Source organism: Odocoileus virginianus, chromosome 30, assembly GCF_023699985.2.
Source record: "Odocoileus virginianus isolate 20LAN1187 ecotype Illinois chromosome 30, Ovbor_1.2, whole genome shotgun sequence".
Lineage (NCBI taxonomy): Eukaryota > Metazoa > Chordata > Mammalia > Artiodactyla > Cervidae > Odocoileus > Odocoileus virginianus.
In genome coordinates, this window is record NC_069703.1 from 35,136,285 (window position 1) to 35,158,613 (window position 22,329).

The window sequence follows — 22,329 nt, forward strand, 5'->3', positions numbered from 1 at the left end:
TTTCTCCCATTGAATGGTCTTGGCACCCTTGTTGGAAATCACATGACCATACATGTGAGGGTTTATTTCTAGGGTCTCTATTCCATTCCATTGATCTCTATGCCTATGTTTACGCCAGTTTCCCATTGTTTTGATTACTATAGTAAGTAGTAAGTATTGAAATGAGAAAGTTTGAGACATTCCATTTTATTCTTCTGTTTTCAAGACTGTTTTGGCTATTCAGGGTTCCTTGAGATTGCATATGAATTTTAGGACAGATTTTCCTGTCTGACAAAATGTCATTGCATATTGATAAGGGATTTCATTGAATGCATAGATCACTATGTAGTGTTGACATCTGAACAATATTAAGTCTTTCAATCCATGAACACTGGTGTCTTTCTACTTGTGTATGTCTTCTTTAATTTCTTCTAGCATTAAAAAAATGTTTTTATTTTAATTTCATTGACTAAGACTTTCACCTCCTTGGTTAAATTAATTACTAAGTATTTTATTTTATTTTTTTGATACTGTTGTAAATTGTGTTGTTTTCTTAATTTCTTTTTCAGATTTTACATTGTTAGTATATAGAAATGCAACTGATTTTGAGGCACTGACTTTATTCTGCTACGTTGTCAATTTTTTTTTATTGTTTCTAATGGATTTTGGTGGAATTTTAGGATTTTCTATACACAAAAAATCATATCTGCAAACAGAGATAATTTTACTTCTTTTTCTTGCTTAATCGCTCTATTTAGGACTCCAGGACTATGTCTAATAGAAATGGCAAAAGCGAGCGTCCTTGCCTTCTTCCTGCTCTTAGAGGAAAATCTTTCAGTCTTTCACCATTGATTATGATGTTTGCTGTGGGTTTTTCATATATGACTTTTATTACATTGAGATAGTTTCTTTCTATTCCTAGTTTGCTGAGTGTTTTATGTTGTCAATTTCTTTTTCTGCATCAGTTGAGATGATCATGTGGTTTTTTTCCTTCATTCTGTTTTAGTGGTGATCAACTTCAGAAAATTGATCAATTTTCTATGTTAAACCATCCTTGCATTTCAGGAATAGATTCCACTTGATCATGATGTATTATCCCTTTACTATGCTGCTGAATTCAGTTTGATAGTATTTTGTTAAGGGTTTTTGTATTAATGTTGATAAGAGATATTGGTCTGTGGTTTTCTTTTCTTGTAGTGTCTTGTCTGCCTTTGGTATCAGGGTATTATAAAATGAGTTAGGAAGTGTTGCTTCCTCTTTAATTTTTGGGACAATTTTGAGAAGGATTGGTATTAGTTTTTCTCAAATTTTGGCTTCCCTGGTGGCAAAGATGGTAAAGAATCAGCTTGCATGCAGGAGACCTGGGTTTGATCCCTGGGTTGGGACAATCCCCTGGAGGAGGGCATGGCAATCCATTCCAGTATTCTTGTCTGGAGAATCCCCATGGACAGAGGAGCCTGAAAGGCTACAGTCCATGGGGTTGCAAAGAGTTGGACATGACTGAGCGACTAAGCATAGCACAAATGTTGGTAGAATTCACCAGTGAAGCCATTAGGTCAAAGCTTTTCCTTCGTCAGAAGATTTTGATAACTGATTTAATCTTCTTGCTAGTTATAGGTCCAATAAGATTTTTTATTACTTTATGACTCAGTCTTGGTAGGTTATGTGTTTCTTGAAATGCATACATTTCATCTAGATTACCCCATTTGTTGGAGTACCATTGTTCATAGTACTCTCTTATAATCTTTTGTGTGTGTGTGTGTGTGTGTGTGTGTGTGTGTGTGTGTGTGTAGAATTGGTAGTAATGTTTCTACTTTCACTCTAGATTCTGAGTAATTTGAGTCCTGTCTTTTTTTCTTAGTTAATAAAGCTAATTTGTCAATTTTGTTGCAGTTTTTTTCAAAGAACTAACTCTTGGTTTTGTTGATTTTTTATTCTCTATTTATCTCTGTACAAATCTTTATTATTTCCTTTCTTCTGCTACCTTTGTGCTTAGTTCGCTTTTCTTTTTCTAGTTCTTTAAGCTGTAAAGCTAGATCGTTCATTTAAGATCTTTCTTGTTTTTTATCTTTTATACATACCCATTTCTTCCTTAGCCCTGTTTCTGCTGGGTTGCAAAAGTTTTGATATGTTGTGCTCTCATTTTCATTTGGTTGTAAGTGCTTCCTAATTTCTCTTATATATTTGATCCATTGATTGTTTAAGAGTGTCTTGTTTAATTTCCACAACTTTGTGACTTTTCCAGTTTTCCTTCTATTACTGACTTCTGACTTCATCCTGTTGTGGTCAGAGTTCAGTTCAGTTCAGTTCAGTCACTCAGTCATGTCCAACTCTTTGCGACCCCAAGGACTGCAGCACTCCAGGCCTCCCTGTCCATCACCAGTTCCCGGAGCTTACTCAAACTTATGCCCATCGAGTTGGGGATGCCATACAACCATCTCACCCTCTGTCATCCCCTTCTCCTCCCACCTTCAATCTTTCCCAGCATCAGGATCTTTTCAAATGAGTCAGTTCTTCGCATCAGGTGGCCCAAGTATTGGAGTTTCAGCTTCAGCATCAGTCCTTCTAATGAATATTCAGGACTGATTTCCTTTAGGATGGACTGGTTGGATCTCCTTGCAGTCCAAGGGACTCTCAAGAGTCTTCTCCAACACCATAGTTCAAAAGTATCAATTCTTTGGCACTCAACTTTCTTTATAGTCCAACTCTCACATCCATCCATGACTACTAGAAAAACCATAGCTTTGACTAGACGGACCTTTGTGGTCAGAGAGGATACCTTAAACGACATCCATATTTTTTAATATATTGAGACTTAATTTGTGACATAAAACATGGTGTACACTGGAAAGCATACCATGAGCACTTCAGAAGAATGTATATGTTGTTGTTGTTGGGTAGAGTGTCCTGTATATGACTGTTATATCTGGTTTGTTTATTCTGTTGTTAAGCAAGTCCTCTCTATTTTTTTTTTTAACTTGTTTTCTACCTGATTATTCTATTTTATAATGAGAATGGCATGTTGAAGTCTCCAACCATCATTGTAGAAATCTCTATTTCTCCCTCAGTTCTATCAGTTTTTGCTTCATACATTTGATGGTCTGTTATTAGGTACATAAACTTATTCTTTTAAATCTGTGCAAGTTGATTATCTTTTCCAGCCAATGGGTGACCCACCCATTTTTATGGGCAGGTGACCTTTTTGATTACTCCTAGGCAGGGATGATATTGATCCAATATGCTCCCAATGGCCTACTGGCTGTCTAATTTTGATTAGTAAATGTCTGATGTTGTCTGTGCTACACTACTAGTTATGTTACGTTATCATCACTTTGGTGGTGGGTGGGTGGGTAATAGAAATCTTTGATTACTTTAAATTTTAAACCCAGATTTGACCCAGTAATTAAAATTGGCCTGTCCAGGTAATGATCAGAACTTTGAACTTGGTTGAGAGTTGATGTTCCATTCTTACTCATTCTTCTTCTGCAGCTTGCTAACTATATTGCTTTTGACACCACTGAGATTTCAGTCACGGAGGAGGAAAGGTAAAGGAGAGAAGGAAAATTCCTCCTATACTAGATAGAGCTCTTGTCAGATGGCTTCATGTTTTCCTAGCTAGGTGGACACCTAAAGCTGCCTCTTTTTCTCTTGGGCACTTTTGGGAGTTCTTTAGGAACTCCTCTTCCTGAGTTTACCTGGCTGGAATTTCCTTGCAGTGGGTCATGCTCCTCCTTAAGCTGGCGGCTGCAGAAATTCTCTCAGCTTCTGCCTCTTAGCAGTATACTCTCACTGCAGGAACCATCTTTGAAGGCAGGATCCCTTTGAAAATAACCCCACATATTTATAGTCTATCTTTTCTTTGCTTCCTTTCTAATTGGCATTAAGGATACATGCACAAGGTTACCGGGCTGAAGAAAGCCTGAACTTAGAAGGGTGGTGACCTCCCATTCCAGAGCAAGTTGTATTCTGAGCATGTGCTAGGAATACAGACCCTGAAGACTATGTTGGTGTAGCAGAGAGACTAAAATCAGAGGTTTTGGTATCTTCTTAACCCAGGTGTGAGTTCTCTGTGTGACTCTGAGAACATCACTTAACCTACCTCTCTGAACTTCAATTTTCTCATCTGTTAAGTGGAGATAATAATATTACATACCTTAGGGGGAGTGTGTTGAGAATTAAATAAGATAATGCATATAAATCGCTTGGTACACTGTCTTGCTCATTGTAAAGTGCTCAATACTCATCCCTTATTATCTAATGAGGGGTTCGTGGAATATGCAAAAGATCATAGCTTTGAATTGCACAAGGTATTAGTTATAACAAAATAAAATAAAGATCTATCCATTAAAGGCAAGGGGATGGTATAAAAATTCAGCAATGGTGAACTGGAGTCAAGAAATCAGACTATCCTTGGGCAAGATATTCACATCCCCATGCATTAGAAACTGTGAATTTATTTTTTTATTTTTTATTTTTTTAGAAACTGTGAATTTAAAGGAGACTGCTTGGTGCCTGTGTAGTCACACCATGGTGTCAACTAGGCCAAAGAGTTTTAATCATTTACTAAATCTGTGTCACTATGTTTTTTGTGCTGTGGCAAACACAAGCTCTTGGGCCATGGAAGCTTGACTCACAGTGTCTTCGCAAGCCTATGCAATCAGCCAGAGAGCAAACATCGGCCTGCCTGAGTCAGTGGAAAATTCCAGACGTTTGTTGCTCATTAGCTGCCAAATCGATGACTAGAGAGGCCATCAACTGTGATGAGTAGGTAGAACCTCTTACCACCATGGTCCCCTGAAGAAAGAACTGTCCCATAGGCATATTCCTTACAAGGGCCACATAAAATATATCATCTTTAAAAAACCTTTTCAAATTTCCTAGACTATTTCTTTCCTGTGTAAGTTCACTAACTCCTCTTAGAGACCCAGTGTCAGAGAAGCAGCCATAAATAACAAAGAGGGAGAAGAGTATCTTCAAAGCCGGAGACTTCACTTTTACCTTGATGCTTGCGGCGGTTTAGTCGCTAAGTCATGCGACTCTTTGCGACCCCATGGACTGTGGCCTGCCAGCCTCCTCTGTCCAGGGATTCTCCAGGCAAGAATACTGGAGTGGGTTGCCATTTCCTTCTCCAGGGGATCTTCCTGACTCAGGAACTGAACCCGTGCCTCCTGCATTGTGGGCAGATTCTTTACCGACTGAGCCACAATGGAAGCCCTACCTTGATGTTGGGGGCATACATTAAAAGTCTGACCTATATATTTACTTTAGTAATTTCACCTCTAGGAATTTATTTAAAGAAGTGATGTTTTATCCATAAGGATATTCAGCTCAGCATGTAATAGCAAAATATTGCAAACAATAGTAGGGAGGTTGGCAAAGTTAATGACAGATGGCAGCAACATAGAACACTGTTAACAACCATAAATAAGTGTGTATATATGCACAGAAACACACTCACAATACACTGAGTTTAAGAAGTGAAAAAAAAAGTCAGGTAACAAAAGAATGTATACCATTTATTACCATTTTTATAACAAGGGGAAAAAAGCTCAGTAACTAAGGTCTTTCTATGTGTCAGGCATTGTTCCAAGTGCTTCAGAGGTGTTGACTTATTTAAGTCCTTACACTAACTATTAGGTACTGTTATTATCCCCATTTTATGGACAAGGAAACTAAAGCACAGAGAGCTGAAAGAGCCTGCCAAGGTCATATGCCAGGATGTCACAGAGCTGAGATTTGGCTCTGGACAGGCAGTGGAGTCTGTGCTCATATTGCTTCTCTTCATATAGGAAAAAAGGCTGGAAGGATGTCCTCAGAGCATCCTTATCTCTGTGCTTATTTTTGGGAGGTAATATGTTTTGTTGTATTTTCTTTGTTGTTTATCTGTCTTCTCTACAGTTGACACACATTACCCTTATGTAACAAGACAAATACCAATAAAAATGTTTAAGGATATCTTTTTGCTGATTTGAACCAGTCTCTCTAAGCCTCAAGTTCCTCATTTGTAAAAGAACAGTACAAATTCTTTATTTAGTAGTACAAATAGAGAGCAATAACATCTTTCCCATAGAGCTAATGCCAATACTAAAGCAATGCTTGTGAAAGCACTCTGATAATGTAGATTTGGGATGTGCCAGGTGCTACAGTACAAAGCAATACAAAGTAGAATGCAGTGAGGCAAGATGTCTGCAGGAATTCAGAGACTGTCAAGTTGGGCAAACTCATGGGAGCTCGAGGGAGTTCGTAGCTCTTCTGATGCTCTTCAGAGCCTTCCATGACTTTTTTTCTTTTTTGTACCATTTACTTATTTGGCTGTACCAGGTCTCAGCTGTGGCTTGCAGATCTTCCATCTTCACTGCAGCAAGCAGGATCTTTTAGTTGTGGCATGCAGGATCCGGTTCCTGGACCAGGGATCAAACGTGCACTAGGAGAATCTTAGCCTCTTAGCAGTGGGCCATTAGGGAAGTCTCAAGCCTCCCATGACTTCTGAACTGAGGATTATATGCCTCTTCCTCATGCCCTAGGCGTGACTAGTTGGGAGACAGGTATTGTCATGGTCTTATATATAAGTAGATGATTCTCATAGCCCATTTTTTTTTTTTCATTGAGTATTGGTCTCCCAGATTTCCTCTTATGATCAATTCACTTGCCAGTCGGAGGCTGTTATGGTTGTTCTTCTGAATGTTGCTGCCCATCTCACTGTTCACATAACTTCTGGCCTGAAGGACTGGGAGTTCTCCCTAGTGGGCAAAGGGATGGACAGCCTGGCTCAATGGACTAGCAGGGAGCTTGCTGATAGAGCCTGGAGTCTGCTTGTGGGATATACACTTCATGAAGCTAATCTATGTACCTCTGGGTATTCAGGAGCTAGTTTCTCACTTTTTCCGGTTGTTTGGTATGATCACCACCTTTGAGGATTATAGAGGACAAAGGGGGTCTCCTTCACACATGCATCCCCATGGAGGGGGGCTGCCCTTAGGAAAACCGAGAGCAGAAATTGTCAACCAGAGTGAGACACTGCAATCAGGTGTATGGTGGGCAAAACTTTATCTCCACCTTGGTAAGATCTTCAGCTGGACCTAAGAATGAAACGGACATGAAGCAAACTAGCAAGGCAGAAGCATTCAAGTCTATTTAATGTGAGTTCTGTGTGACATAGGCGCCGACACAGGGAAATGAAGACCCTAAGAAGTGGCGAAGCCTAAATGCTTTTCATTTTTAAAAAATTTATTTATTTATTTTATTTCTGGCCGTGCTGGGTCTTTGTTGCTGTGTTTGGGCTTCCTCTCCTTTCTGGGGGCAGGGGCTGCTCTCTAGCTGATTTCTCATTGCAGTGGTTTCTCTTGTTGCCGAGCACAGGATCCAGGCACACAGGTTTCAGTCCCTACAGTCCTTGGGCTCTAAAGCAGGGGCTCTGTAGTTGTCGCACATGGGCTTAGTTGCCCTTTGGCATTTGGGAACCTCCTGGACCAGAGATCTCACTTCAAGGAGGATTCTTAACCACTGGACCACCAGAGAAGTTCCCTACATGCTCTTCTATTAGATTAAATGAAGAGCGGCAACTGTGGAAAAGTAACAAAAATATTTGGGGAGCCTAAGGGAAGATGGGGGCTTCCCTGATGGCTCAGGAGACATAGGGAACCCGGGTTCAATCCCTGGGTTGGGAAGATCCCCTGGAGGAGGAAATGGCAACCCACTCCAGTATTCTTGCCTGGAAAATTCCATGGACAGAGAACCCTGACAGGCTACAGTCCATAGAGTCACAAAGAGTCAGACATGACTGAGCATGCACGCACAAAGGAAGATGAGTCATTATTGAATTGGGTCCCATTACTTGCTGCTTTTAAAATCAATACATACTCTATCAGTGTTGATACAAAAGCTGCCTTTAATCAGAATGCCAGAAATCTGGGGAGATGGACTCAGTGTCTTCCAAAACCATCTCTGAAGTTTCTGCTTTTAGAGGGAACAGGGAAGCAATCTCAGTTCATCATTGAGATGAGGGGTCAGAGTTGTCACCATCCCCCACTGTGCAGGCTTGTGTGCAAGCTTGTTGACTCCTCATGATCTTCACTTAAATTTTGTCTCAATTAGAAAAAAGCCAAAGGCAAAAAGAATTTTAGGTAAACAAAGTCCTTGAGGACTCATGATCTTTATTTAGATGTTATCTTGTTCACACAGTTTGTTAGAGAGATTGCTGAAGGGGAAGCTACGGAAGAGATTTGCTCATCTGTTGATTCTTCATTTCTACTCCATCGATTTATGGAAAGAACCAACAAGTTAGGCAAACACTGTGTAATCAAAAGATTCGAAAGGAGTGCTAGAGCTGAAGATGAGTAGAGCACAGGGGTGCCTTGTTTAAGATTAGTGTCAAGATAAAGGGGTGCCTCCTTCAGAGAGCTCTTTCCTGCAAAGGGTTTGTTTTTTTTTCTGCCAAAAGCTGCTTAGAAATCCCTACTTGTGAGAACATCATTCCATTTCTATGGCATCATGGGTGAAAGATCATCTTCTGTATCTTCTTCATGCTGATATAGAGCACCATATCTTTAGAGTGGAAAATATCTACCTGGGTATGTAGAATCTCTTTGCTGACAGTTGTACTCACCTATTTACACACGTGGGCAGAACAAGCTACAGTTATTCTGATGCCAACAAATATATAGATTATTATGAGCAGTAATCCTAATCCCCTTCTCTTCTAGCCAATTCTGGGAAACGCGCGAGCCAGAGATTCAGTGCTGCTCCAGACGGAGCAGCTTGTGTCATGGTTGCGATCTGGTCATCAAGCAGTGAGCTTTGTCCCTACGTGTGGCAGTTCTTACAGTGTCTGTAAAACAATCCAGGAATGTGCATCAAACACTGAGTCTGTGACTCCGTTGTCCTAATCATTAACTTGAACCTGCCCTTTTGTGATTCAGGGAGGCCTGGGAGAGTTCAACTTTTCTATAAACAAGAGGCAGAAGATATGAAAAGGCTTTTGTACTTAGAATGTTCAAACTACTGTCCAATTGCACTCACCTCACATGCTAGCAAAGTAATGCTCAAAATTCGCCATGCCAGGCTTCAACAATTTCTTGAACCGAGAAATTCCAAATGTTCAAGCTGGATTTAGAAAAGGCAGAGGAACCACAGATCAAATTGCCAACATCTGCTGGATCATCAAAAAAGCGAGAGAGTTCCAGAAAAACATCTACTTCTGCTTTACTGACTAGGCCAAAGCCTTTGACTGTGTGGATCACAACAAACTGTGGAAAATTCTGAAAGAGATGGGAATACCAGACCACCTGACCTGCCTCCTGAGAAATCTGTATGCAGGTCAAGAAGCAACAATTAGAACCAGACATGGAACAATGGACTGGTTCCAAATTGGGAAAGGAGTATATCAATCAAGGCTGTATATTATCATCCTGCTTATGTAACTTCTATGCAGAGTACATCATGTGAAATTCCAGGCTGGATGAAGCACAAGCTGGAATCAAGATTGCTGGGAGAAATATCAATAACCTCAGATATGCAGATGACACCACCCTTATGGCAGAAAGCAAGAGGAACTGAGAAGCCTCTTGATAAAAGTGAAAGAGGAGAGTGGAAAAACTGGCTTAAAACTCAACATTTCAAAAAGCTAAACTCATGGCATCTGGTCCCATCACTTCATGGCAAATAGATGGGGAAATGATGGAAATAGTGAGAGACTTTATTTTCTTGGGCTCCAAAATCACTGCAGGTGGTGACTGCAGCCATGAAATTAAAAGACTCTTGCTCCTTGCAAGAAAAGCTATGACCAACCTAGATAGCATATTAAAAAGCAGAGACATCATGTTGCTGACAAAGGTCTGTACAGTCAAAGCTATGGTTTTTCCAGGAGTCATGTATGGATGTGAGAGTTGGACTATAAAGAAAGCTGAGCACCAAAGAATTGATGCTTTTGAACTGTGGTGTTGGAGAAGACTCTTGAGAGTCCTTGGACAGCAAGGAGATTCAACCAGTCCATCTTAAAGGAAATCAGCCCTGAATATTCACTGGAAGGACTGATGCTGAAGCTGAAGCTCCAATACTTTGGCCACCTGATGCAAAGAACTGACTCATTGGAAAAGATCCTGATGCTGGGCAAGATTGAAGGTGGGAGGAGAAGGAGACAACAGAGGATGAGGTGGTTGGGTGGCATCACCGACTCAGTGGACATGAGTCTGAGTAAACTCCTGGAGTTGGTGATGGACAAGGAGGCCTGGTGCAGTCAATGGGGTCACAAAGAGTCAGACATGACTGAGCAACTGAACTGAACTGAACTGACTTTACTTGGGTAAGGGGCTGTGGCCTTCAGGGTTCTGCTTCATTTTGGAGTTACTTCTGACAAGTTCTGTTTGTATAGAATTCTCTTGGCCTCGATCCCCCATTGCTGATGATAAGACAGTTTCTTTCCTCCTAATATCAGAAGGCTATCTTTCACAAGGGAATTTTCTCCTGTTTTCAGGAAGAAAAGGCAAGGAGGGTCAGAGCATCCTTCTTGTACCTATTGTTTTTCAAGTGTCTTTAGCTCAAAATAATCTTTGTGGCAAAGTGGCATATTTGGGAATGGTGTATTCTGCCAGCCTTCAGCTGGATCTGGAATACCCAAGTACCCATCCTTAAAGATTCTGATCCTGGACTGGGGGTCCTGGTATCAGAAGCCTTGAAAGGTCCTGGAAGTTGAGAACCTTTGGGTCAGAATCACAGAAAGTGTGGGAGTTTTGCAGTGACTTCCTGTGCCCCATTTAGTAATTAAACCAAAATCGCTATAACGGCTGAGGACTGATTTGCAATTGCTCTGGAACGTGTGAGCAACTGGGAAGTCCACAGCAGCCGCTTCCCCAGGAAACAAAACCACTGTGTGGGGAGGGGTGTGTATTTTGATTCCAGTTTGGCAACAAGATAAGACCCGCCAAGATACACAACATCAGGCAGGTGGTCCATTTTCCTCTTGGCAGGTCCCAAGAAACTTGCTTCCCCTAAGTGAAATAAGCTATGTGCTGACAGAGCTGCAAGCACTCAAAGCTGTGCCCCAAATTCATAGATGAGCTTGAAGAAGAAAAAGAACCAAACCAGCTTGTCTGAGATGGACATACCGGGGCGGGGGGGAAGGGATCCAGCCTGAAAGCCAGGCAGTTCAACGGGAGACTTGTTCCAAATGTTTGGCAAACACATGTGTTTTGTCTCACCTGCCCTGACCTTTGTGGGTCTAAATATTGAACAATAAGCATCAGTCTGCCACTCACCAGTCCTTCACAGCCGGACTTTCAGAAATGCCTTTTTGGGGACTTTCTTGGTGGTCCAGTGGTTAGCATGCCTTGCTTCCATCGCAGGGATGCAGAGGACACGGGTTTGAACCCTGGTTGGAGAATGAGATCACACATGCCATGCAGTGCAGCCAAAACAGAAATAATTTTTTAAAAAGAAAGAAAGAAATGTTTTGCCTCACTTCTACTTATAGATTTGGTAGGTTTTGTTGATTTTAGCTTCTACAGATACTAATTCAAAACAGATTCCTGGGGGGAAAGAATTTCAGTGAATGTGGAAATCCTCTCATTTTCCTTCCATTTTACAGGATCTGAGCACAATGTCTGTAACAGCATTCCTTCCCAATGTTAGCAGGTTAATTTTTGTGTTTATATATAACTGGCACTACCTGTCCTTGATTCTCAGGAGAAGAACTGAGGAAACAAATGTCCCAGACACCAACTTCCCTTTCTGATATGTAGTAAAGGGAAAAGGTTTTGAGTTGTTTAGTGCTTGAATGGAGCCCCATTCACTGTTGTATTCCCAAGGCTTGATGGAGTACCTGTCTCAAAGAAGGCACCACTAAATCTTTGTTAAACAAATGCATGGCATGAAGCACTCACATATTTATCACGCATTTGGTGCCCAGCACTGGTGACTGATCTACGTCCTGAGAGCTGTTTGTTTATATCAACATTTTCCTATTTGAACTGAGAACCATTAATTAGATAGTGTTGGTGGAACTGACTTTTAAAGCCCAGCCTGGGACATGCAGAGAGGCTAGGCCAAACCAGAAATGACGCTCAGCTGTGGATGTGTCTGGTGGTGAAAGTAAAGTCCAATCCTGTAAAGAACAATACTGCATAGAAACCTGAAATGTTAGGTCCATGAATCAAGGTAAATTGGACATGGTGAAGCAGGAGATGGCAAGAGTGAACGTCAGTATCTTATCAATCAGTGAACTAAAATGGACAGGACTGGATGAATTTGATTCAGATGACCTTTGTATCTACTACTCTGGGCAAGAATCCCTTAGAAGAAATGGAGTAGCCTTCATAGTCAACAAAAAAGTTCAAAATGTTTGGTGTAATCTGAAAAACGACAGAATAATCTTGGTTCGTTTCCAAGGCAAACCGTTCAATATCACAGTAATCCAAGTCTATGCTCCAACCACTAAGGCTGAAGAAGCTAAAAGTGACCACCAGTTCTATGAAGACCTACAAGACCTTCTAGAACTAGCACCCAAAAAAGATGTCCTTTTCATCACAGGGGATTGGAATGCAAAAGTAGGAAGTCAAGAGATACCTGGAGTAACAGGCAAGTTTGGCCTTGGAGTACAAAATGAAACAAGTTAAAGGTTAACAGAATTCTGTCATGAGAACACACTGGTCACAGTAAACACTCTCTTCCAACAACACAAGAGACAACTCTACACATGGACATCACCTGATGGTCAATACTGAAATCAGACTGATTATATGCTATGCAGCCAAAGATGGAGAAGATCTATACAGTCAGCAAAAATAAGACCGGGAGCTGACTGTGCCTCAGATCATGAGTTCCTTATTCCAAAATTCAGACTTAAACTGAAGAAAGTAGGGAAAACCACTAGGCCACTCAGGTATGACCTGAATCAAGCCCCTTATGACTGTACAGTGGAGGGACAAATAGATTCAAGGGGTTAGATCTAGCAGACAGACTGCCTGGAGAACCAAGGACGGGGGTTTGTGACATTGTACAGGAGGCAGTGACCGAAATCGTCCCAAAGAAAAAGAAATGCAAGAAGGCAAAGTGGTTGTTTGAGGAGTCTTTTCAAATAGCTGAGAAACTAAGAGAAGATAAAGACAAGGGAGAAAGGGAAAGATATACCCAACTGAACACAAAGTTCTAGGGAACAGCAAGGAGAGATAAGAAAGCCGTCTTAAATGAACAGTGCAAAGAAACAGAGGAAAACAACAGAATGGGAAAGATTAGAAGTCTCTTCAAGAAAACTGGAGCTATCAAGGGGATGTTTCACATAAGGATGGGCACATTAAAGGCCTAACAGAAATAGAAGAGATTAAGAAGTAGCAAGAATACACAAAAAAACTATACAAAAAAAAGTCTTAATGACCAGGATAACCATGATGTTGTGGTCACTCACCTAGAGCCAGACATCCTAGAGCATGAAGTCAAGTGGGCCTTAGGAAGCACTACTAAAACAAACCTAATGGAGGTAATAGAATTCCAGCTGAGCTATTTAAAATCCTAAAAGATGATGCTGTTAAAGTGCTGCAGCAAATGTGTCAGCAAATTTGTCAATATGTCAGCAAATTTGTAAAACTCAGCAGAGGCCCCAGGTATAAAGGTCAGTTTTCATTCCAACCACAAAGCAAGGCAATGCCAAAGAATGTTCAAATTACCATACAATTGTGCTCATTTCACAAGCTAGCAAGGTTATGTTCAAAATCCTTCAAGCTAGGCTTCAGCAGTATGTGAACTGACAACTTCCAGATGTATAAGCTGGGTTTAGAAAAGACAGAGGAACTAGATATCAAAGTGCCAACATTTGTTGGATCACAGAAAAAGCAGGGAATTCCAGAAAAACTTCTACTCCTGCTTCATTGACTAATCTAAAAACTTTGACTGTGTGGATCATAAGAAACTGTGGAAAATTCTTAAAAAGATGGGAATACCTGACCACCTTACCTGTCTCCTGAGAAACCTGTATGCAAGTCAAGAAGCAAACTTAGAACCTTACATGGAACAATGGACTGGTTCAAAATAGGGAAAGGAGTATGTCAAGGCTGTATATTGTCACCTGCTTATTTAATTTATATGTAGAGTACATCACATGAAATGCCAAGTTGGAGGAATCCCAAGCTGAACTCAAGACTGTCAGGAGCAATATCAATAACCTTCGATTTGCAGATGACACAACTCTAATGACAGAAGGTGAAGGGGAACTAAAGAGACTCTTGATGAGGGTGAAAGAGTGCAGTGAAATAACTGACTTAAAACTCAACATTCAAAAAACTAAGATAATGGCATCCAGTCCCATCATTTCATGGCAAACAGATGGGGAAAAAGTGGAAACAGTGACAGATTTTATTTTCTTGGGCTCCAAAATCACTGTTGATGGTGACTGCCATTAAGTTAAAAGACACTTGGTCCTTGGTAGAAAAGCTATGACAAACTTAGACAGCATATTAAAAAGCAGACATGTTGCTGACAAAGGTCTGTACAGTCAAAGCTATGGTTTTTCCAGTAGTCATGTATGGATGTGAGAGTTGGACCATAAAGAAAACTGAGCACTGAAGAATTGATGCGTTTGAACTGTGGTGTTGGAGAAGACTCTTGAGAGTCGCTTGGACTGCAAGGAGATCCAACCAGTCAATCCTAAAGGAAATCAGCCCTGAATATTCACTGGAAGGACTGATGCTGGAGCTGAAACTCCAATACTTTGGCCACCTGATGTGAAGAACTGACTCATTGGAAAAGACCCTGATGCTGGGCAAGATTGAAGGTGGGAGGAGAAGGAGACAACAGAGGATGAGATGGTTAGATAGCATCATGGACTGAATGTACTTGAATTTGAGAAAACTCCAGGAGATAGTAAAGGACAGGGAAACCTGTCCATGGGGAGGCTGGGGTCCTGCATGGGCTACAGTCCATGGGGTCACAAAGAGTTGGACACAACTGAGCAACTGAATAACAACAATATTGGATGTCCTGAAGAGAATGCGTTTTTAACTCCTGCTTTCCAGTTCTGGGCTGTTGTGAATACTTGGTCAATTACTAATGAAGGATGAGGCTGGAGCTGTATTGTGAGACTCCTGGGAGCCTGGAACATGGAGTAGGCTTTAACAGTGCTCTTTGGAGGGCCCTGGGGAGGACATAGAGGTGAGTCAGACACAGATGCTGCAGGGGACATGGAGTGGGCTCCAGAGCCTGAGTTTGTGGCTTTCAGCTTTAAGCTGTTCTAAGCCTCAGATTCTTTATCTGTACAGTGGAGATCAAAATATCACCTACTCTATATTAATGTTTTGTCAAAAAACAACTTAGCACAGGGCAGAGGAAGGCAGAATAAGTATCCAATACATCATGTGTGTGTACATAAGCATCAAATACATTCAGTAGAGTTCAGTTGCTCAGTCATGTCTGACTCTTTGTGACCCCATTGACTGCAGCATGCCAGGCTTCCCTGTCCATCACCAACTCCCGGAGCTTGCTCAAACTCATGTCCATCAAGTCAGTGATGCCATCCAATTATCTCATCCTCTGTCATCCCCTCTCTTCCTGCCTTCAGTCTTTCCCAGCATCAGAGTCTTTTCCATTGAGTCAATTCTTCCAATCAGGTGGCCAAAGTATTGAGTTTCAGCTTCAGCATCAGTCCTTCCAGTGAATATTCAGGACAAATTTCTTTTAGGATTGACAGGTTTGATCTCCTTGCAGTCCAAGAGACTCTCAAGAGTCTTCTCCAACACCATAATTCAAAAGCATCAGTTCTTTGGCACTCAGTTTTCTTTATAGTCAAACTCTCACATGCATACATGACTACTGGAAAAACCATAGCTTTGACTAGATGGACCTTTGTTGGCAAGGTAATGTCTCTGCTTTTTAATATGCTGTCTAGATTGGTCATAGCTTTTCTTCTAAGCAGCAAGCTTCTTTTAATTTCATGGCTGCAGTCACCATCTGCAGGATTTTGGAACCCCAAAAAATAAAGTCTCTCAAATACATTACAGATAAGGTCTGGAGGCTGATTAATTTTATAATACAACTTGGGGCCAATACAGGTTTTGTTTTTTTTTTTTTTTAAAGTAACACAATCAGATCCACAAGGGCAGAATGGAGGGAGAAGTAGGATTGTAGCAGGGATGAATTTAAAAGATATTTGGATGATGATAATAAAAAAGAATTAGAAAAAGAAAGTGCTCAGACTAAAACAAGACTGTTCATTTTACAAAAAGTGAAAGTCGCTCAGTCCTGTCCTGCTCTTTGGGCCTCCATGGAGTCCATGGAATTCTCCAGGCCAGAATTCTGGAGTGGGTAGCCTGTTCCTTCTCCAGGGGTCCTTCCCAACCCAGGGATCGAACCCAGGTCTCCCGCATTGCAGGCGGATTCTTTACCAACTGAACCCCCAGGGAAGCCCAAACCACTATATTAAAAAATATATTGCAATGGTCTTTTTTAAAGTCAAAGTCTTGAATCCATTAAATACCACTTAGCTGTAATCTAGCTGCATGTCTAAGTCCGTTTCTGAAATTTTTAGGAAACAGGTTACACTTTCAGTGAGGTAGTAGTTCCTTATTATGTACATCTTATTTGACTACAATGCTTAGTAGCTGAAAGTCCCATGCTCAGAAATATCTCTTCTACTCTACCCATTTCACCAAATTAATTTGATTAACAAACTCCTCTTTTAAAATGGTTTTCTTAAGAAACTTAAGGTCCATGGGTACGAGAACATAGGGGTGGGGAATGATGGTAACAGAAAAACTCAAGATTAAAAAACGAATCATGTGGGACTTACACAAAGTATACATAAATCTTGTAACAAAAACGTATGCTCATAGAAACTGGTGTTCTCCTTTAAAACACCAGCTTTGGGTTGCTTATCCATTTACTCCAAATAAGTTGTCCCTTTCCTCTTCCTGGCACCTTGGTGACACAATCAACTGAACTCTTTACTTCCCTCTTTCACTTACAAACGGAGCTGAAAGGGGGAAATGAGAGAGAGCCCCATTCTCTCAAACTTTTCTCGTGCACTTACAATGTGCTCTGGGCTCAAACGACTGTGTGCGTGAGTGACTGGGTGGACATGTAGCTACACTACGGTGGCACTCAAGTTCGGGACAAAAGAGGAACTGATTAACTTGATCGGCACACGTGTCGGAAACCTCTTCACAGAGGAGGCAACTTCTCAAGAATTTCGAGGCTACGGGCAGGGAGGACGGGAGGGAACCGTAAGCTGGCGGAGCTGCAAAGTAAACTTCCTTGACAGGCGAACACAGTCGAAGTGTCAGGGTCGGCCTCGGGAAGCAACTTGGTGGAGTATCTCGCATCCTAAGAGACTGGTTACGCGGCTAGGTGAACTTAACTCGGGAACTCAACGCCCCCTTCAGTGACGCCCCACGGCGGGGAACCACCGGGTTCCCAGGGCCGCGGGACCGCGAACCCCGCAGCCCCGATGTAAACCGCGACCCGGGTGAGCCGCTCACGTCCCTCCCTTCCCCGGAGCCGGGCGCGCGCGGGGCTCGGAGTCGCCGTGAGGGGCTGGCGCTGACTCTGTCCTTGGGTACCGAGGATGGCCGGGCGGGCGCCTCCCGGGAGAGGACAGTGTCTCCCGGGGCCCTGCGGAGGGCCGGCCACCGGGACCGCGGCGGTTATTCCCGACATGCTCCTCTCAGGGAGGATTTCAAACCTTCGGCCACAGCCAACTCCCCTCCCTCGGCCCCGTCGGGCCCCAGCAACAGGCGGTGGCCCGCGTATCATTGGCCGGGTCGCGGGAAAACGTGTTTGATTGGCCGCCGCGCCTCCCGGCCCCGCTTCAGCGCTCGCCGCCGCCTCCATTTTGTCGGTCGAGACAGGAGGAGGAGGTCGGTTGAGACGTTGAGGTGGCCAGCAGCTAGCTCTTCGGTGCTCGTGGGCTTCGCCCGTTCCGTGCCTCGTCTCTCCCTGGAAGGGGAGGGGGACTTCGAAGCCGAGCAGAAGCCGCCGCTGCCGTAGTCCCGGGCTTGAAGTCGGTGAGTGGCGGCGGCGCGACGGGTGCGGCCATGTTGGCGGCGGCGCTCCCTATTGTTGGGGGAAGGAGGCGAGATCCGAGGCTGGGGGGCGGGCGCGGGCGGCCCGGAGGAGCGGGTTCCCGGGCAGGGCTCGAGGAACGCGGAGCGACTTGGAAGCCCAACCCCGTCGCGGAAGACCCGAACTTTCCGGGCTCGCTTTGGGAATGACTCAGGTCTGGGAACTAATTTCTTTAGGGCTGTTAAAAGTCTGGAAGGGCCTCTCACCCTTTGGATAAGAGCTTCTTGTTTGGTAACTTGGTTTCTTAGACTATGAAGTGGAATCTCGAATGTTTGATGTTTATAATGGTGGTTGTTTTTATATATTTAAGATGGGAAACTGTTATGGCTTGTGAAACTTATTTTAAAACGGGGAGGAGTCAAGAGTTCATAACCAAAGGAAACGCTGCGTGACGTAAACATGTTGGGAGAGGAGGCTCTGCTAAAACAGATACGTGATGTGTCTAAAGACTGGGAAATTCTGGTGGGACTTTAAAAACACGGTCTCTTTAGGAAGCAGATTTTAAGCCCATTTCTTGGCATGACTGTAGAGGCTAACGTTTCCATGGTTTGACATCTTGGTCACTAAACCCATGGGAGACATTATTTTCTGCCTTTTTGTTCAGTAAGTAGTCATTCTTTAAATTTTTTCTGGAGTAAATATAAACGATCACTTTGTTTTTTAATTGAAATAATGAAGAAATCGTTGCTTTTCTAGCTAAGACTTCTGTCAAACTTGTGTGCTGAGGAGACTCAGATGTTGGCCTCAGCTCCTAGGCTGAACTCAGCAGATCGGCCCATGAAAACTTCTGTATTGAGACAAAGGAAAGGATCTGTCAGAAAGCAACATCTATTATCCTGGGCGTGGCAGCAAGGAAGAGGACAGGTAGTGGAAATCCTGCAATCGGAAAAGCAGACTGAAAGGTATCAAAAACTTACGGTTGTAATGGGGCAGACATTTTATGATGGACTCATTCTAAACTAGAGCTTCCCAGGTGACTCCATGATAAAGAATCCACCCGCCAATGCACGAGACCCAGGTTAGATCCCTGGGTCAGGAAGATCCCCTGATGGAGGAAATGGAAACCCACTCCAGTGTTCTTTGCTGGAGAATTCCATGGACGGAGGAGCCTGGCGGGCCACGGTCCATGGGATTGCAAAAGGTCGGATATGACTAAGCATGCACAGGGGCACGTCCTAAACTGTTTACAGGATTACTTAGATTCGTTGGTAATTTTTTTCTTAGGAAGGTAATAAAGGCTGTACATGTAATTGTGAACAGTATAGTGAAGCTAAAGAAGCTGAATAGCACATGTATGAGTCTTCTCCAAGATATTTGGAGTTACAAATTGGGGCCACTGAAGTTTTATACTACTTTGTGGAGTTTCACTCAGTATTTTGTTTCCACTCACAGGTGACAAAGAAGCTGAAGATGGGTGGTGGAGAGAGGTATAACATTCCAGCCCCTCAAACTAGAAATGTTAGTAAGAACCAACAACAGCTTAGTAGACAGAAGACCAAGGATCAGAATTCCCAGATGAAGATTGTTCACAAGAAAAAGGAAAGAGGACATACTTATAATTCATCACCAGCTGCATGGCAGGCCATGCAAAATGGGGGGAAGAACAAAAATTTTCCAAACAATCAAAACTGGAACTCTAGCTTATCAAGTCCCACCTTACTTTTTAAGTCTCAAACTAATCAGAACTATGCCGGGGCCAAATTTAGTGAGCCGCCATCACCAAGTGTTCTTCCTAAACCACCAAGCCACTGGGTTCCTGTTTCCTTTAATCCTTCTGATAAAGAAATAATGACATTTCAACTTAAAACCTTACTTAAAGTACAGGTATAAAATGAGATAAAGTACTAACACACTTAACCCTTAGTCATATTTAAGGATAACTGGCAATTTTTTCAGACCAAATTCACTAGGGAATTTGTAAAACTGATTAACGTAGAAAATATAATTAGACTTCATCTTAATTGTTTTATGTGCACTGTGATGGTAGAATCAGTACAGTTTAAAATAACTGAATTATGCATAATTGTATTTGATCTCTTTACTAGCATTCTCAATTGAGAAACCATACAAGTGAAACCATTCAAGTTGGGGAATGGTAAAGGAATCAACTTCTTATATTGCTTGTTGGGAGAAAATACTAAAGATTACCATTTCATGGATCAGCAGATTGACTTGTTAAGATCTGGTAAATTTGATTATAAGCATCCAGTTAAAGACATACAGGAGTTGAAAACTATTTGAATCTTTGAGAGGTTATTGTCTTAGAGACACCTAAATCAGTATACCTAAACCAGTAGTATGACAACAACCTGATGCACTGCCTAAAGAAAATGTGAATTTTTTTTTTTTTAAAGAGAATAGTTGTATTTTAATGAACTGTGTGGTGGTGAATGTGGAAAGGGCACTAGGGGCTATTTAGAATGAAACAAATATACCCCATTGGCCCTGTTATGTGCAGTGGATAGGTGTCTGCCAACAAATGCACCAAAACCATTTTTTATAGAAACAGTATTTGGTGTTCAGAGTAGCTTTCAAAATACATTTTTTGTATGATGGCACTGCACAAGCTATTCTGACAGTGATATGGCTTTAAATCATCGCTGCAAAGGTTTTTTAAAGTTGGGAGCTGTATAATGTGAAAGTTCTGCATACCTAGGAAAGAGCCATGTAAATACATGTAATAAAATTGTAGCATATGTAAAGTTTTGTTGGCATCTATCCTACAAAAATAGAATATTTTAGTACGAATTTGCTGAATGTTAAGACATGGACTCTTATACTATGGCCTAATTTTAAAGGTCAAAAAAAAAAAACCCCGTTTTTAAATTTTGCCCTTGTGCTGAAGTGCCAGTGTATGTATGTTATAATTGATCTTGCTGTAAACTATATTTCAAAGTAAATTGTAGTGGAAGAAGTTTTATATAACTGAAAAGGTTTTAAGCTGCTAAAACACTTGCTATTTTTGAGATGTGAAATGCAGTATGGGGTTATTTTTTTTAAACCCAAAGATTAACTATTAAGCAGTCCCTCCAACCTTAAAGATTCCTTTTGGATTTCAACAACTTGTGTAACCTATGAGTATAGTGTACAACGTCAATGTGTATTTTTTCTTGTCAACAGGTGCAACCCAGGGGACCAACTTACTGCCAATGATGTCATTTCTTGAATAATACCTTGATAACATTTTTGGCTTACTTAATTTAAACATGCTAATTAAAACAGCCATCCCAGCAGTAAAAGTAAAATGTGTGTATGGGGGGGATCTATTTTCTAATTTGGCAGCTTTTTTTTATACTTTTAAGCAGAATAGCTAAATTGTTTCTCCAAATAAATTGAGGTGAGATAGTACTGTCCAAGTCAAATGATGATATCCTAAAAACAAGTTTTATATAGTACTTAATGTACATACCTGAATTCGAAGCATGAAATTAAAAAATAAAATTGTTTCTTCCCCACTGGCTTGTTTTTATTGTATAGAAGTTGTTATGACTACCTATTTGCATAACCCCACTGAAAGACAATAGAACCATTGGTTTTAAGCAGCAACCCATTTGCTGACAAAGACTTGGATTAGCAGCTATACATTAAAAAGGCAACTGACTTCCTCCTTACAGCAGGGCTAACAGTAAAAGGCCACAGAATATTTCAGGAATTTACATAAAGCTTTTGAATTTATTTCATACTCAATAAAGCAGGTTTACTGCCTAAGATGGCTTAGGTTTGTATAAAAAAAATTACAATTGCTCAAATTGACAGAACATTTGTGTTACCTATTAACATATATAGTTTTCACAAGAGGACCTTGGGGGGAAAAAAGAACTATAACTGGCTTTCTAATACATTCTAAGATAGGGTAGCTTTTAAGTTCTACACTAAGCAAGCTGTGATGCCCAGGGCCAGCCTGCATTTTCTCATGCAAACTGTAGGAAGTAATTGGAGGAAATTAATATTTGAATTGTCACTTTTCTCCTGTGTATCCCAGTGTAATTTCTATTAGCAATAATGCCAAGAACCACCAAGTTCTCCTTTGTACCATGCTGGAGAATTCCACTGGATTGAACAATCCTTATCCCAGGCATTAAGTTAGTTTTTGATGTATACATATTCTGTATTTTCTTGGCTTGGAATTGACTCGTCTTAAAAAATGTTCTTCACTACAAAAATAGCTAAGGGTAACTTTATACTTTAGATACAAAGTTATAGTTAGCCTGTAAGAAGTATGTTGACATCAATTTCCCAAATTGTTCTAAGAACCAAAAAGTTTAGAACTCCTCTATCTTGTAGGGCTGCGGTCAGCAAAAGCATGAGCTT

The 22,329-nt window shown here is 41.5% G+C and overlaps 1 protein-coding gene across 1 annotated transcript; it reads left to right on the forward strand.

The window, feature by feature from the left end:
- The first annotated feature begins 17,774 nt into the window (after positions 1-17,774).
- On the forward strand, positions 17,775-21,473 carry PNRC2 (proline rich nuclear receptor coactivator 2). The gene is made up of 3 exons (XM_020874608.2): positions 17,775-17,960; positions 18,715-18,920; positions 19,411-21,473. Exon 3 carries the CDS (start codon positions 19,429-19,431, stop codon positions 19,846-19,848), a length of 420 nt encoding a protein of 139 aa, XP_020730267.1. The 5' UTR covers positions 17,775-17,960; positions 18,715-18,920; positions 19,411-19,428; the 3' UTR covers positions 19,849-21,473.
- Positions 21,474-22,329: the final 856 nt, after the last annotated feature.

Bases quoted from the DNA above. Each gene is read 5' to 3' on its own strand.
- PNRC2 (XM_020874608.2), top strand. From the start codon at position 19,429: ATGGGTGGTGGAGAGAGGTATAACATTCCAGCCCCTCAAACTAGAAAT.